Genomic DNA, 17,846 nt, shown 5'->3' on the forward strand with positions numbered 1-17,846 from the left:
ATAAGTTTATTTCCGGAGGAAATGACGTTTATAAGGTTATCATATACCGTACCTACCGTTATCTAATTTTCTTAATTTGTGAAATAAAAATAGTGTGTTACCATATGCTGTTTATAGCATCTTCCTTTTTAAACAAAGATACCCATTTCCTGTTTTTCTCTTGATATTTGAAGGTTTCACGTTACTTTACTCTAATTTTATCATTAACCATTTGATATAAAAATGTGTCCTGGGCAGGGCGCAGCGGCTCACGCCTGTAATTCCAGCACTTTCGGAGGCCGAGGTGGGTGGATCACCTGAGGTCAGGACTTCGACACCAGCCTGGCCAACACGGTGAAATCCTGTCTCTGCTACAAATACAAAAATTAGCCGGGCCTGGTGGTGGGCGACCGTAATTCCAGCTGCTCCGGAAGCTAACGCAGGAGAACTGCTTGAACCCGGGATGAGAAGGCTGCAGTGAGCCGAGATTGTACCACTGGACTGCAACCTGGGCGACAGAAACAAACAAAAACCAAAAAACCAAAAATGTGCCCTAAAGTCTTCCACATTGTATTATTTAAGCCTCACGTGGGGGAGTTAGCAAGGTCAGTTTACACATGAGATAAACTTAGTAAGGTTAAGTGCCAGATCCAGGCCATACAAGCGGTCGTACCATATTCTAAATCCTATATGTTACCGTCTAGGCTTCTTAAAGTTAAGAATGGGAGGCCAGGCGCGGTGGCTCACGCCTGTAATCCCAGCACTTTGGGAGGCAGAGACGAGCGGATCAAGAGGTCAGGAGATCGGGGCCATCCTGGCTAACACGGTGAAACCCCGTCTCTACTAAAAATACAAAAAATTAGCCAGGCGTGGTGGCGGGCGCCTGTAGTCCCAGCTACTCCGGAGGCTGAGGGCTACCCAGGAGGCTGAGGCAGAATGGCCTGAACCCGGGAGGCGGTGCTTGCAGTGAGCCGAGATCGCGCCACTGCACTCCAGACTGGGCGACAGAGCGAGAATGTCTCAAAAAAAAAAAAAAAAAAGAAAAAAAAGAATGGGTAGGTGAGTGAGAAGCTACTAGCTAACCATATAAAATAAAGTGATATTTAAAGATGAACAGATGTCGCATTCTAAAAAGGTGAAAACGCAGCAAGGCACAGGAACTCTTGATAAATACTGCAGTTTTTAAGAAACATGGGCTGGTCTTGACGAGACCTATAGGCAGACAGGGCTCAAACATTCAAAAGAGCTACAGAGTAAACTCAACTCCCCGAAAGCGCTGCACTGACTGGCAGATTCCACACAAGACACTGGCCTCCCACGTGTCTTTCAGGAAACACAAAATTCAAGGGATAAAGAAAGCCAAGAAAGGGATGAGAAAAAGGAAAAAAAAAAAAAAAAAAAAAAGCGAACAGAGCTTCCCTGGGAAGTTGAGGGTGCGCGAAGGCTGGGGCGGGCGGAGGGAACTCGCAGAGCATCTGGCGGGCACCGAGGTCTGGGAACAGGCCTGGAGGCAGCTCTGTTCGTGGAGAGAGTGGGCTGCCCGTGGGCCCCACCCTGTGGAGCCCCCCCAGTAGATCTGTCCCCTGGTTCGGGTGGGCAGGGGAGGGCAGAGCGCAGAAGAGAAAAACAGGGAAGGAGACGCTAGAAGAGCCACAGGTGGGCGCCGGTCAGAGTCCGAGGTTGCACGTCTCTGGGCCAACCGCACCTGCGAGCCCTCCGAGTCGCCGTAGCCCCGCCCCTCCGGCGCGTGGCGCCCATGACGCTAGGCGCGCGGGCCGCTCTCCTTACAGAGGTCGCTCTTGTCCGAACGGTCGGCCTCTGCTGCGCCTGCGTGGTTGGGAGGGGAAGTGAGGCGGTTTCCTCGGCGCCTTTTCCGGCAGCGGCGGCGGCAGAACTGGGAGGAGGAGTTGGAGGCCGGAGGGAGCCCGCGCTCGGGGCGGCGGCTGGAGGTAGCCCCCTGCACTGAGCTGGAAAGGCGGGCCACCTCTGTCTTCACTCCTCTCTGGAACTCTGGCGGTAACTCCCCTCTCCCTCTCTATTTCTCTGCAGGCAGCGTACCGAGTTCCCGCGAGGATCCATGACCTGACGGGGCCCCGGAGTCGTGCTGCCTCTCGGGTGTCCTGGGTCGGTGGTGAGCCCAGTGCTTGCAGGCCGGCGGGCGGGCCGGAGGGCCGCATTCTGCCTCCGGGTGAGAGGAAGGCGGAGGAGCGGGAACCGCGGCGGCGCTCGCGCGGCGCCTGCGGGGGGAAGGGCAGTTCCGGGCCGGGCCGCGCCTCAGCAGGGCGGCGGCTCCCGGCGCAGACTCAGGGCCCGGGTGGCAGCGGCGAGTGGAAGAATCAAGTTGTGCGGTCGGTGATGCCCGAGTGAGCGGCGGTCCTGGGCCTCTGCCCTTAGGAGGCACCTCCCACGCAGGCCGCAAAGGCGCCTTCGCGGCCGGGAGGCTTCGTTTCGGTTTCGCGGCGGCGGCGGCGTTGTTGGCTGACGGGACCCGGGACACCTGAATGCCCCCGGCCCCGGCTCCTCCGACGCGATGGGGAAGGTGCTATCCAAAATCTTCGGGAACAAGGAAATGCGGATCCTCATGTTGGGCCTGGACGCGGCCGGCAAGACAACAATCCTGTACAAGTTGAAGCTGGGCCAGTCGGTGACCACCATTCCCACTGTGGGTTTCAACGTGGAGACGGTGACTTACAAAAATGTCAAGTTCAACGTATGGGATGTGGGCGGCCAGGACAAGATCCGGCCGCTCTGGCGGCATTACTACACTGGGACCCAAGGTCTGATCTTCGTAGTGGACTGCGCCGACCGCGACCGCATCGATGAGGCTCGCCAGGAGCTGCACCGCATTATCAATGACCGGGAGATGAGGGACGCCATAATCCTCATCTTCGCCAACAAGCAGGACCTGCCCGATGCCATGAAACCCCACGAGATCCAGGAGAAACTGGGCCTGACCCGGATTCGGGACAGGAACTGGTATGTGCAGCCCTCCTGTGCCACCTCAGGGGACGGACTCTATGAGGGGCTCACATGGTTAACCTCTAACTACAAATCTTAATGAGCATTCTCCACCCATCCCCTGGAAGGAGAGAAATCAAAAACCCATTCATAGGATTATCGCCACCATCACCTCTTTCAATTGCCACTTTCTCTTCTTTTGAATTTGAACTCTGGAGTTACTGTTCTACAGTTTGGGGGGAGGGGGCTTGGGGGTTTTCTCTTTTGTTTGTTTCCCTTTTTCCTTTTTTTTTTTTTGGCTTTGCATTAGGATGCTCTGATCTGACATTTGACATGAACACAAAGTTGCTAGATGCTCTTGTTGACTTCCAGCAGATGGGATGGGGGAAATACAGCAGTTCTTGGTAAAGTCCTTTGTAATAATAGTTTGATTTTTTTATTTCGAGAGAATCTTTCATTTTCCTATGTATGCTTTTTTCCTTTTTTGCCCAGTTTCCTTATCACTTGCTGTAGATGGCTTATTTTGCATTCATGCAGACTATGTTGCAAGTCTGTTTCATCTAGTAAACTGAAAATTATTGCTTAATCAAACTGCCGTTTGTCTTTTATACTTAAGGCCTTTCCCCCCTTCCTTATGAGTTCTAACTTAGTAATTTCAAATGTGACCTTTTATATCTAAGACCAGTGTAGTAAACTTAGCCCACAGTGGCGAGTAATGAGTAATATCATTGTAGTATGTTCCAGTTGCACCTCAGTATGTTAAACAGGTAATGTAAGAGGTTCTCTGAAATGTCAGCAAGTAAGTTCTGAAACATACATCATGCATGAGTAGGAATAAAACCCAAGTTCCCCACAAGGTAGCTAACTTAACGCTGCATAAAAATATGAAAGTGTAACCCATGAAGGACACTTTTTTTTTCAACTGCAAAATTAGTCACTTTGCTGTTTTCCCTCTTTTTTAAACTTTAAAAATAGACTCCAGGAATTGGAGCAATAATGGTGTATACCACACACAGATTAAACATTTGTAGTTATTTTAAGTGACTTTTGGGCAAAACTGGAATGTATACTTTGACCTTGTTTCAAACGCTTGAGACCAGTAACTTAAAAATTACTAAAAGGTTTACTTTGTTCATTAATAAAGCATTTAGCAATTCAAATTATATGCACCTTTTACCTAGCTGAAAAAAATACACATTCCTGTTTTCACATTATAGCAACTGATAAAGCTGAAGCTATAAGTCATTTTTTATAGATGAGTGATCCACATCTCCATCAATTAGAACACTGGAAAAGATGTTTTATAAAAAAGGTATTTAATTTTGTTTGTAGGATTAACTCATGCAAATAATGAAGATATCCTGTTGGTTCAATAGTACACTGTCTCCTTTAAGGAAGGAAGCGTGATGAATGAATGATGTGTAGACTTGAGGGATGACTATTAAAGGGGACGTAGGATGAAGAGAAAGAACCTACAGATGACAATGAATGTAAACTTACTTTTCTTCATGTGTAAGCAGTGTGCTCGCTGGTGATATCCAGATCCTAACAAGATTACTTGGTTAGCTGGTTAGGACCAGTAACTGGATTGCGACCACTATGATAATATTTTGAACCAAATGTTAATGCTTGATGCAGAATTGTAAAGCAGCATCTGGTTCCTATATAACCTTAAGGATTAATTTTAGTGATCCTCAAGGAATTAAATAGGGAATTTCAGAAATGTAGACTGCAAATGCAGTATACAGGAAAAGGTGGAGTGGGTTTTGTTTATGAGGGTGTCTGAAAACTAAAATTGAGCGGGATATCATGGTATAGTTGGACAGTATTGGTCCTTCACGCTTTGGCCATATTGTGTAATGGAGCTTTTACCAAAGATGTATGAGAAGTGTAAGACTATAAAAAATGAACTATTCAAAGTAAAACTCTTGACAGACGTTTTACTTAAAGCAGATGCAAAAGGGTATTCTCATGTAGGCTCCTGTTGGTGCAGAGGGATTTTTGATTTCAAGATGCAACTAAAGTACGAAGTTCTCAGTTTCACTTTAGTAGAAATAGCTCTAGAAATGAGGCTGATAAACACATCTAAGAATACTGGTTGCTTTCTAAAATTCCCAAAGCTCCACCATAAATGTAATTCTTAGTGTTTTAAATGATTGCATTTTAAGGTATATAAATATGGGTTATCCAATATCAATGCTATAGTAACATCCTGAAACAAAACAAGCACAAAGGTATAAATGCCTAAACTGGAGGAAACTTGAAACCCTCATGTTAAATCTTAAATGTAGTATTTCTAACTTGTGAAGACAGATTGGTAGGCAGCCATTTTTTTGTGTCTTAAAATAACTGGGGGCATAGTTAAAATTTTATACATCAAGTGATTGCTATTATTGAATGTTGCAGGTGAGATGTGGTTATTTTTAGTTTATTTGAAATGTTTGACTGGAAAGGGGGGAGGGGGAAGCAAATATTTGAAATTTGGAAAACCCTAAACCTTTTGGTAAGAAATTGTAATTTTCACTTAAAATTTTCTTTAAGAATATAAAAGGTTTATAATTGATGTAGTTAAATTGAACAATAACCACTGGTGACTGGAGCAGGTAATTACAGCCTGCAGAAAAAATTATAATCTAAGAATTGAGAAAATAAGATCCTGAAGTTGTTTAATTGCATCAGTTTCTGTATTTGTGAATTTATAAACTGCAGTAAGTTTTGAATGAGGTTAATCTTGTTTAATATAAGTAAATGAGTCTGTAGACTGTGATCTCCCCAAACTAAAAAGTACAGTACTTGGAATTGTGTTTATGGTTGTAGTGTTGGTAAAGCACTAATATGCAGAAAATAAAGGAATTACACAGTGCAGTTTCTCACGTTACGTTACTCGCTTGAACTAGATAAGTGGGACGTGTGGTGTGTTGGGCCATTTTATTCTCCAGGGTTTATGGTAAAAGGTGACTTAATTTGGAAGTTACCTGACTTTTGTAAGAACAAAAAAGATCAGTTTGGTTCTTGTAAATGCTGGCTATTTGAGGTAGTTTGCCCTGTTTTAGTTCCACCAACTTAATCTGATTGATAATTTAGGACACAACAGTTAAACAGTTTTTAAAATTTGAGGTCTCATAGCAGTCTTTATTCTGCTGTTTTTTCCAAATTACAACCTTAGCATTTTTAGAAGTACAGAACTGTGTCTAAAGAATTGGCCTTGAGTCTTAAATTCAGGTCTTAATTCTTTATAGACTTCTGGATTTTAAAGTTTCTTTTAGAGGTCAAATTGTTTGTGCTATAGAAATGGCAAAATTGTATTCATTTAAATGTAAAGTAGTATACAGGATAAGGTCGGAAGAAAGAAAACGATGAATAACTTGTTGGATAAAAGGGTTTGAAAGACATTCTTGTAAGCCTTTCCTCCTATATCAGCAATTTTTATAGTTTGATTTTAGAATGTCTTCATGTGATCTCTAGTATGATTTAATTCCCATGTTAATATTTATTAATGTATTTCGTACTGTGGTTAAGATACTGTGACAAAGTATCAATTTGTCAGTACTAGCAGTAGAAAATATTTTCCCCATTAATGAGTTTTTATGCTTTAATATAAGCTTAGAAATACAGTAGCCATTATCTGAATGGTGATGGAGCATATAAAATTCCAAAAGTTATTTTCTCAACACCTTGCCAAATATGTATCAGGATTACAAGTAAGGTAAGTCTTGTATCTCCTTATAGGTAAAAACTGTTTGTAAAACCACATACAGCAATTATAAGAAATTTTTAAGTGATTAGTCACTGAACATAATATATTTGGAGTATAATATTCAATAGTATCTAGCCTTTTGCTTTAATCAAATGGTAAGGATTAGTAAAGGTTACAGTATTAGAGTTTACAAAAATGGAATGTTGGGAGATGGAGCCATAGAAGAGGCAAAGCAACTTCTTGCTTTGCCAAACCAAAGTTGCCAGACTAGATTAGTGAGTTGAACAGGCAGGGAACACACAGGTGAGATCAAAGAAGGCAGAACAAGTCTGGAGAGTTTGAGGTAGTTTGCCCTGTTTTAGTTCCACTAAAGGAGAGGGATTTAGGAATTAAAACAAATTTGCAATTAAATATAAGTCAAGTAATGGTAAATTTCAAGAGAATTAGACTAGGAGCTAACCTCATTTTGTGGGAAAATAAAATTTTTAAACTTTTACCCCTTTATTTGAAATGTTTTATGACTACTTGAAAAAATTTTAAAATGAAAGTATTTGTTTTGTCCTTGAATATCTTTTTTTTTTTTTTTTTTTTTGAGACGGAATCTTGCTCTTTCGCCTAGGCTGGAGTGCAGTGGCGTGATCTTGGCTCACTGCTACCTCCGCCTTCCCGGTTCACGCCATTCTCCCTCCCCAGCCTCCTGAGTAGCTGGGACTACAGGCGCCTGCCACCACGCCTGGCTAATTTTTTTTTTTTTTTTTTGTATTTTTAGTAGAGAGGGGGTTTCACCGTGTTAGCCAGGATGGTCTCGATCTCCTGACCTCGTGATCTGCCCACCTTGGCCTCCCAAAGTGCTGGGATTACAGGTGTGAGCCACTGCGCCCGGCGAGTATCTTTCATTTGTTGTAGAATACACATTTGGTCCATAGTACTTGTTTTATAAGTGTGAGGGTAGATTTTTTTTATTGAGAGCCCACTAATAATGCCTGGCACTGTTTAGGTGCAGGAGATTGACAGTGAAGAAAAACAAAAAATCTGCATTCATGGAACTTAAATGGAGGATTGGGGATAGAGAACAAAGATCAGATGATAAGTAAAAATCTGTTAGGTTATATGCTATATGTTATACAATATATAATGTATGTACACGTATCAGGGAACAGGTGTGTTCGGAGAAGATCTCATTGAGGTGATGTTTGAGCAAATACTTGAAGGAAATGTCAATATTGGTATAATTGACATAGTCACAGAAAGATAATAGTATAGTGTAAAGCAGAGGTGGGAAAACTATGACCAAGGGCAAATCTGGGTGCAGCCTGTTTTTTATAGGGACTGTGCTAGAATAGTTTTTACTTTTTTTTTTTTTTTTTTTGTGAGACGGAGTCTCGCTCTGTAGCCCAGGCTGGAGTGCGGTGGCCGGAGCTCAGCTCACTGCAAGCTCCGCCTCCCGGGCTTACGCCATTCTCCAGCCTCAGCCTCCCAAGTAGCTGGGACTACAGGCGCCCGCCACCTTGCCCGGCTAGGTTTTTTTTGTATTTTTTAGTAGAGACGGAGTTTCACCGTATTATCCAGGATGGTCTCGATTTCTTGACCTCGTGATCCGCCCGTCTCGGCCTCCCAAAGTGCTGGGATTACAGGCTTGAGCCACCGAGCCCGGCCAGTTTTTACATTTTTAAAAGATTTGTAAAGTTTGTAAGAAAAAAACATGAATATGTGACAGACAGTAATGGCCTGAAAAGCCTAAAATATTTACGATCTGGCTCTTAGGAAAAACATTTAACCTCAAATGTAAAGCCAATTTTTAAAACATTATCAAAATATATAGGAAATCGAACAATTGAATGTGAAAGACCATTGTTAAATGAATCTAATAAAAATTTTAGGACACAGAGGCCGGGCACAGTGGCTCATGCCTGTAATCCCAGCGCTTATTGGAGGCCGAGGCGGGCAGATCACGAGGTCAGGAGATGGAGACCATCCTGGCTAACACGGTGAAACCCCATCTCTACTAAAAATACAAAAAATTAGCCGGGCGAGGTGTTGTGTGCCTGTAGTCCCAGCTACTCGGGAGGCTGAAGCAGGAGAATGGTGTGAACCTGGGAGATGGAGCTTGCAGTGAGCCGAGATCCCACCACTGCCACTCCAGCGTGGGCGACGGAGCAAGACTCATGTCTCAAAAAAAAAAAAAAATTTAGGGCACAGTGACATAGAATTTCCACATTTTATACATTTAGTGAGCTAAGACTTGTTATTGAGTAGTCTAACCTGGATTAGTTTTTTTCTAAATGAATTTAAATGCGTGAAATCAGTAGTTTCTCAGTTTTGATTTTAACATAGTTCTTTAAAACTGTGTGAGTCACTTCATTTTAAATATTTCTTTTATTTTTGTGGTAGTTTTACTGGTCTTTGGATTTAAGTTAAATGTGATTCTTTGTTAAGTGTCTTTTCTTCCAGATAACCTAGATTAGTTGGTGTAGGTTCAGATAACATCGTTTAACTGTGGCTTTTTTATCCACTATTACTGTAATTAAGTCATGAGTCTATTATTTTTATGAAGAAAGTTTGTAAGGGGAAGTGTTTTATTGACTTGGAAACTGTTATGGTGCATGATAATTTGGTTTCTTCCAGTATTATTCCTCTAACCAATATAAACTAGGAAACTTTGCTTCACACATGGATTATTTCTTGCCTAGAGAGTTATATATTAATACCAAATAATACTAAATAATTACCAGTAGGATGAGAAATCTATATTTTAAACTATTTAAACTATTACAAAGTTGTGAAACCTATAACTGTTAGACTACTACAAAGTAATCTAGCAGAAGTTATGGAAGTAAATTTTGTTGAGGACATTTACAAATGAGCTTTAAAAAAAAAATGAAAACATTTGTAGTTCATGGAAAGACCTATGTGAAACTAGTTATTTGTGATTATAAAAGTTGTTTTCCATTACAGCTGAATAGCCTGAGAAGGTTATAGCATGAGGGGGGGGAAGAAACATTGTGATAGAAGCAGAAATTTGGATCTTTGAAGTTTGTTATAATAAGGCAAACCAAAGTGCTTTCTCTGCATGTCTTTATTTTTTATTTTATTTATTTATTTTTGAGATGGAGTCTCACTCTTGTCGCCCAGGCTGGAGTGCAGTGGCTCGATCTCAGCTCACTGCAACCTCCCCTCTCTGGTTCAGGTGATTCTCCTGCCTCAGCCTCCCAAGTAGCTGGGATTAGAGGCATGTGCCACCACGCCCGGCTAATTTTGTATTTTTAGTAGAGATGGGGTTTCACCATGTTGGCTGTTCTCAAACTCCTGAGCTCAGGCAATCCACCCAACTCGGCCTCCCAAAGTGCTGGGATTATAGGTGTGAGCCACTGTGCCCTGCCCATGTGTTTATTTATTTATTTATTTGAGGAGTCTCACTTGGTCACCCAGGCTGGAGTGCAGTGGCGTGATCTCAGCTCACTGCAACCTCCACCTCCCAGGTTCAAGAGATTCTCCTGCTTCAGCCTCCCAAGCAGCTGGGACCACAGGCGCACCACCACGCCTGGTTAATTTTTTTGTTTGTTTATTTTGTTTTGTATTTTTAATGGAAATGGAGTTTCACCATGTTGGCCAGGCTAGCCTCGAACTCCTGACCTCAGGTGATCCACCCACTTTGGCCTGCCAAAGTGCTGGGATTACAGGTGTGAGCCACCGCGCCTGGCCCATGTGTTTATTTTTAAAAGTTAGTTTTATGAATAAGTCCTAGGTTGGAGTTAGGCCTAAGGAAATCAAACTCAGAAATACTCTAATAGTAAGAGTTAGCATTTACTGAATGTTTGCCATGTGTCAGGCATTGCTCTAAGCACTGAATGGGTATTAATTCTCTAAATCCTCACAGCCACCTTGGGAGATAGGGCTCTCATTTTATAGTTGAAAAAACGGAGGCATACAGAAGTATATGTTAATAAGTAGCAGAGCCTGAATTTGGATTCAGATAGTCTCTGCTGTACTATGAATGTGACTAAGGTGAACCAGTGCTTACTCATGTTCTTAGTATGTTTTTGGTGTGTGTTTTCTTATAAATACCTGGCTTTAAGTAAATTTCCCATAATTTTCTTATTTTATCTTCAATAAGTTGTGAGTCCCTATATAATTTCACTCTTCTGTACAGTGGAGAACAGTATTAGGCGCTTAAGGGACTTTTTTTTTTCTTCTGTAAAAATCAAATTTGATTGCTTGATAGTGAATTTTACAGATCATTGTGAAAAATAGGAAAAGTTAAAATTTTCACTGAGCTGATTATTTATATACTTATATATAGATTTGTTTTAAGAAAAGTTTTATATGGAATGCTTCACAAATTTGTGTCATCCTTGCACAGGGGCTGTGTAATCTCTGTATTGCTCCAATTTTAGTATATGTGCTGCTGAAGTGAGCCTCCCAGTTAAATTTCAATTAGATAAACTATTTTTTAGTACAAGTGTATCCCAAGCAGTATACTAAAATTATGTATTAAATTATATATACTATATATAAAAAAATTATATACTAAAGCTTAAATTGAAATTTAACTGGCCATCCTGTATTTTACCTACAATCCTGTATCTGACTCTGAATGGTAGGAAAGGAGGTAAGATTGAAAATGGAAATTTAAAAATATATTTAAAAACCCTCAAGAACTCTACCAAGTAGTTTGGATATTGTTTTGTGTGTAATGGGAGCCATTGAATTTTTACATATGTAAATTTATATATATATATGCATATATATATCTCTTTATGCATATATATATATATAAAAAAAACAGGAGAGAGTCACAGTGATTAGGTGTTTCTAGTAGCTTTGTATAGAATCATGTATCAAGATTATGGATAGAAGTTGGAAGAAAGAAGTCCCTTCAGGAGACTGATGATAATTCAGCTGAGAAAATGAGGGCCAAGTATAGTGTAGAGAAAATGAGAAAGAAGTGAGATAATGAAATAAATTGGTGAAATATGTTACTTGTGGAGGAAGAAAGAGTTAACAATTTTGATCTGAATTCTTTTTCTTTTTTTGAGACAGAGTCTCACTCTGTCACCCAAACTGGAGTGCAATGGCATGATCTCAGCTCACTGCAACCTCTGCCTCCTGGGTTCACGTGATTCCTCTGCCTCAACCTCCCATGTAGCTGGGACTACAGGTGCCCACCACCATGCCCGGCTAATTTTTTTATTTTTAGTAGAGACGGGGTTTCACCATGTTGGCCAGGCTGGTCTCGAACTCCTGACCTTGGATGACCCAGTGGCCTCGGCCTCCCAAAGTGCTGAGATTACAGGTGTGAGCCACTGTGCCCAGCCTTGATATATATATATATTTTGAAATGGAGTTTCACTCTTGTCACCCAGGCTGCCATGCAATAGTGCTATCTCAGCTCACTGCAACCTCTGCCTCCCAGGTTCAAGCGATTCTCCTGCGTCAGACTCCCAAGTAGCGTAATTACAGGTGCCTGCCACCACACCCGGCTACTTTTTTTTTTCTTTTGTATTTTTAGTAGAGACGGGGGTTTCACTATGTTGGCCAGGCTAGTCTTGAGCTCCTGACCTGGTGATCCGCCCGCCTCAGCCTCCCAAAGTGCTGCAATTACCAGCGTGAGCCACTGCATCCTGCCTGGCCTTGATCTTAATTCTTACATAAAAGATAATGATAACACCATTGGTGGAAATCAGGATATATAGCATATTTCAATGGAGAGACATTGATAATTGGGTAAAGTACTTTGTCTGCAGTGCTGAAAAAGTTTGAATCTGTTAGGCATTCTCTCTTTTGTAACTATTCTCTTAGAGCAGTGCTGCCCAATAGAAACGTAATGCAAGCCACATATGCAATTTAAAATTTTTAGTGCCCACATTTATTTTATTTTATTTTTTTTGAGATGGAGTCTCGCTCTGTCGTCCAGGTTGGAGTGCAGTGACCGGATCTCAGCTCACTGCAAGCTCCGCCTCCGGGGTTCACGCCATTCTCCTGCCTCAGCCTCCCGAGTAGCTGGGACTACACGCGCCCACCACCTTGCCCGGCTAGTTTTTTGCATTTTTTAGTAGAGACGGGGTTTCACCGTGTAGGCCAGGATGGTCTCGATCTCCTGACCTTGTGATCCGCCCGTCTCGGTCTCCCAAAGTGCTGGGATTACAGGCTTGAGCCACCGCGCCCAGCAGTGCTCACATTTAAAAAATAGAAGTGAATTTAATTTTAATAATGTTTTATTTAACCCAATATATCAAATATATTATTTCAATATGTCAGCAGTATGAAATAATTTTTTTTTTTTTTTTGAGACGGAGTCTCACAACCTCTGCCTCCTGGGTTCAAATGATTCTCCTGCCTCAGCCTCCCGAGCAGCTGGGACTACAGACGCCTGCCACCATGCCCAGCTAATTTTTCTTTTTTTTTTTTGTATTTTTAGTAGAGATGGGGTTTTCACCATATTGGCCAGGCTAGTCTCAAACTCCTGACCTCGTGATCCACCTGCCTCAGCCTCCCAAAGTGTGAAATAATAATTAATGATATATTTTACACACTTTTTTGTTTTTTGGAGACTGGGGTCTTGCTATGTTGCCGAGGCTGGCTTCAAGGGATCCTTCTTGCCTTAGCCTCCCTAGTATTTGGGACTACAGGTGTGTGCCATCATGCTCAGCTCTACATTCTTTATTTAACACAAAATCTTCACAATTCAAATGTGTATTTTATGTTTAAAGCACATCTCAATTCAGACTAGCCACATTTCAGTTCTTCATAGCCACATGTGGCTAGTGGCAGTCATATTGGACAGCTCATTCTTAGAGGGTGATTTTTTTTTTTTCCCATACTGTCCCTGCAACTTAAGTAACTATAGTAGGGGGTACCAGTTGAGATGATTTAGATGTGATGAATTTTTCTAGGCCAGAGGTTGGCAAACCATGACCTAGAAATAAAATTGGTCGCACTGTTCTGTTTTTGTAAATAAAGTTTTATAGGAACACAGCCACAAGCATTCATTTGTGTATTGTCTATGGCAGCTTTTACACAACAGCAGAGTTTGTGACAGAGGTCCTGTGGCCCACAAAGCCTAGAATATTTATTATTTGGCCCTTTACAGAAAGAATTTAGACCCTAAAGTAAAGTCTCTGGGATAAAACATATATCTTGTACTGTTTTTCTTTTTCTTTTTTTGAGATGGAATCTTGCTCTGTTGCTCAGGCTGGAGTGCAGTGGCGTGATCTCGGCTCACTGCAACCTCTGCCTCCTGGGTTCAAGCAATTCTTCTGCCTCAGTCTCCCGAGTAGCTGAGATTACAAGTGCATGACACCACACCTGGCTAATTTTTGTATTTTTAGTAGAGACAGGATTTCACCATGTTGGCCAGGCTGGTCTCTAACTTCTGACCTCAAGTGATCCACCAGCCTCACCCTCCCAAAGTGCTGGGACTACAGGCGTGAGCCACTGCACCCAGCCTCCATATTTTACACATTTAAATTAGGTTCCCCAAAGAAATAATATTTGAAATGACTATAGTATATATATTGATTCATTTATTCACCAAGCATTTGCTAAAAGCCTACTGAGTTCCAGGTGCCATACTAGGTTCTATTAGCAAGATAAATTGGATTAATGACAGATCTGTTGAATCACAGCCACCATGTCCTACTGGACTTAATGCTTAAAACACCCACCCATCCACCCACCCACCCACACACACACACAGCAATTTGTTAGGAGCCTCTCTTCCTCAAGGGTATTGTTTTGAAGTCAACAAGACTTAGGCTTGAGTACACTTACTAGCTGTGGTATCGTGGACAAATAACACATTTTTATGAATCAAGTTTCTTATGTGTGAAATGGAAGATAATACCACCTATTGTGCTGATCTGTTGTGAGAATTACATCTAAAACTCATAGCACACTGACAGGCACACAATATTTATTCAATAATGTGTACTGTTATTTAACTCTATACTCCGTGTTCTTATCCTGTAGGTATTTTTTTCCTCTAACTCCTAAATTACTGTGGAAGAAAATATCCTACAATTCAGAACTGGTGCTGATAAAGTATTAAACCTAAGTTTGCAAATATTAAGGGAGGTTTCATAGTAAATGTAACTGTATTTTAGTTAAATAGGGATTAAGTTAACCATCATGATGCCTCCATATTGGAAATTCTTTTAAATTTCAGTCCGTGGCTATTTGATAAATACAAATAAATTTTGAGTCTAGTTTCAGCTATATCACTAACTGTTATGATTTTACTGGACAAATATCAAGTTACAGCAGCCACCATAAGCTCACTTTCTACATTTTTGAGACGGGGGACACCATCATCTACATTTGTAATTATAATGTGACTACAATTACTTGGACATTGTCATTCCAAGGGGAGTCTCTTAACTATTAAAAAAAAAAAAAGAAAAGAAAGAAAAAAAAGCTAAGGGCATTAAGATTACTCCCTTTTTTTTTTTTTTTTTTTTTGAGACAGAGTCTCGCTCTGTCACCCAGGCTGGAGTACAGTGGTGCCATCTCAGCTCACTGTACGCTCCGCCTCCCAGGTTCAAGAAATTCTCCTGCCTCAGCCTCCCAAGTAGCTGCTACTACAGGTGTGAGCTACCATGCCAGGCTAATTTTTGTATTTTTAGTAGAGATGGGGTTTCACCATGTTGGCCAGGATGGTCTCCATCTCTTGACCTTGTGATCCCCACCCTTGGCCTCCCGAAGTGCTGTGATTACAGGCGTGAGCCACTGTACCCGACCAAGATTACTTCCTTTTCAAATGAATTCTTTCTGCAATTTTTCCTTACCTCTAGAAAACTGAGTAGCACGTATTCCTCATTTTGCACTCCACCCCCAACCATCGATACCTACAATACTCACCTGAACAATGTTTTGAAAATTAAGTGACTCCCTTAAAGTGTTTTTATAAACTTTAACACACATCTCCCTCTGGCTATCACACCCTTAACATTTATCATCTTCTCTTCGTCACCAGCTTTCTGGAACACTCCTATTAGCAGCTTCTCTACTGCCTCCTGTCTCTACTGCAAACTAGTTTCTGGCCATTTCACTTAATCTTTCTAACTAAGGAAGGTCTCAAACATGGTTTGTTTTATTTTTTTTAAGACGGAGTCTCATTCGCTCTGTCGCCCAGGCTGGAGTGCAGTGGTGCCATCTCGGCTCATTGCAGCCTCTGCCTCCTGGGTTCAAGCGATTCTCCTGCCTCAGCCTCCCGAGTAGCTGGGACTATAGGCATGCACCACACCACCAGCTAATTTTTGTATTTTTAGTGGACAGTTTAGCAGGTTTTCACCATGTTAGCCAGGCTCGTCTCGAATTCCTGACCTCAGGCTATCCGCCTGCCTCTGCATCCTAAAGTGCTGGGATTATAGGTGCCCGGCCAGGTCCCAATGACTTTCTAATGTCAATTCTAAAGAGTTATTTTTGAACTTCAACCTTCTCTCGATAGGGTATGTTCTCTAATTTTTTCCGTTTGTCAGGTGCTTGTGCATGCTCCTGAAGACAAAGCAACATTTTGGAGGGGCGAGGTCTTATTTGAAGTATATGAGGAAGGTGCTTCCTTGCAATGAGTGAGGGAGTTGGCAATTTTTAATAACCCCCAATCATTCTTCTTTATTTATTCAATAGCACCTGAGGGCCTGGTTGAAGAGAAAGACTTTGAGGTAGGGGGTGGGGCACAAGGGGCAAGAAAGCAGAGAGCAAACTGTTGCTGTCTCCCATCCTGTGTTGTTAGGTAGGGGTACATCATATTATTATAGTAGAGCTACACCTATCTATGTGTTCTTGATGAAGGCATTGTTTGCAAGTTGCTGTTTTTCAACAGCAACATCAGTACCATGTGATTACTGAACCCTTTACAGTTTGTCTTGCCTTTACTTGGAGAGGAGCTAGATGTATCCTGTTTCTGCTGTGCATTTGGCCAGCAATCATGGGCATGTGAATACGTGCCTTTGGTGTGTTTGTGTTCAATTCTCTTCATTTATTTTTGTGCCTTGGACTTTGTATTAGGTAAACTCATGAACTTATTCATAAGGAACTCAACATTTATGGTGTATAAATATTTAAAGAATACACAAAAAAACAAGATGGACAGGCTTATTTTCAGAGGTTTGTGCATGGTGACAGAAAACATACATTTTAATGAAATCATCTTTGTGCCAGTGACCATTTGACTATTCACTTTATTTATTTATTTTTTGAGACAGAGTCTCACTCTGTCGCCCAGGCTGGAGTGCAGTGGCACGATCTTTGCTCACTGCAAGCTCCTGGGTTCATGCCATTCTCCTGCCTCAGCCTCCCAAGTAGCTGGGACTACAGGCGCCCTCCACCACGCCCCGCTAATTTTTTTTTTTTTTGTATTTTTAGTAGAGACAGGGTTTCACCATGTTAGCCAGGATGGTCTCGATCTCCTGACCTCATGATCCGCCCACCTCAGCCTCCCAAAGTGCTGGGATTATAGGCATGAGCCACTGCACCCGACCTGACTATTCACTTTTAGGAAGTGGAAAAAAAATTCCTGAATTTTTTCAATAACTTTTAGAAAAATCTGTGTAGCATGTTCTGAGTTTGATCCACTGTTCCTTGAATTATATAATAGGACTTCAATTTTAAAAGTGCATAAAAGCTTGTAGAAAGATTTGGCTTATTAAAAAGATTGTGATGTGAAAAGCTAGCTCTAAAGTATTAAAGCTTTATTTTCCCCCCGTTCTGAATTAAAATAGGAAGGGAGAGAGGAAGACAAGTCAGTGTTAAGGCCACGAGGTTGAATCATCTAAGGAAATGAGTCAGTGACTACAAACCATAACTTTCCTTTTTCTGGGGCTTTGACTTGGAGAGCTTAATGTTGAATCATTTGAAAAATCTTGCTTGATATCAGTGAATTTAAAATAAGGTTCTTTTTTGTTTTGAGAAATCTTGTAATATTACCTGGATTCATTTATTTTTTTATTTTTATTTTTATATTTTTGTGACACGGAGTCTCGCTCTGTCATCAGGCTGGAATGCAGTAGCGTGATCTCAGCTCACTGCAACCTCCACCTCCTGGGTTCAAGTGATTCTCCTGCCTCAGCCTTCTGAGTAGCTGGGACTACGGGCCTGCACCGCCAGCTAATTTTTGTATTTTTGGTAAAGACAGGGTTTCACCATGTTGGCCAGGATGGTCTCTATCTCTTGACCTCGTGATCCGCCCGCCTCAGCCTCCCAAAATGCTGGGATT

The 17,846-nt window shown here is 41.7% G+C and overlaps 1 protein-coding gene and 1 pseudogene across 1 annotated transcript; one reads left to right on the top strand and one right to left on the bottom strand.

Moving 5' to 3' along the window:
• Positions 1-2,274: 2,274 nt before the first annotated feature.
• On the top strand, positions 2,275-5,802 carry ARF6 (ARF GTPase 6). The gene has a single exon (XM_007986624.3). It carries the CDS (start codon positions 2,510-2,512, stop codon positions 3,035-3,037), a length of 528 nt encoding a protein of 175 aa, XP_007984815.1. The 5' UTR covers positions 2,275-2,509; the 3' UTR covers positions 3,038-5,802.
• A 5,149-nt stretch (positions 5,803-10,951) lies between these two features.
• Positions 10,952-11,050, bottom strand: LOC119619115 (U6 spliceosomal RNA; annotated as a pseudogene).
• Positions 11,051-17,846: the final 6,796 nt, after the last annotated feature.

This window comes from Chlorocebus sabaeus, chromosome 24, assembly GCF_047675955.1.
Source record: "Chlorocebus sabaeus isolate Y175 chromosome 24, mChlSab1.0.hap1, whole genome shotgun sequence".
Classification (NCBI taxonomy): domain Eukaryota; kingdom Metazoa; phylum Chordata; class Mammalia; order Primates; family Cercopithecidae; genus Chlorocebus; species Chlorocebus sabaeus.

Bases quoted from the DNA above. Each gene is read 5' to 3' on its own strand.
- ARF6 (XM_007986624.3), top strand. From the start codon at position 2,510: ATGGGGAAGGTGCTATCCAAAATCTTCGGGAACAAGGAAATGCGGATC.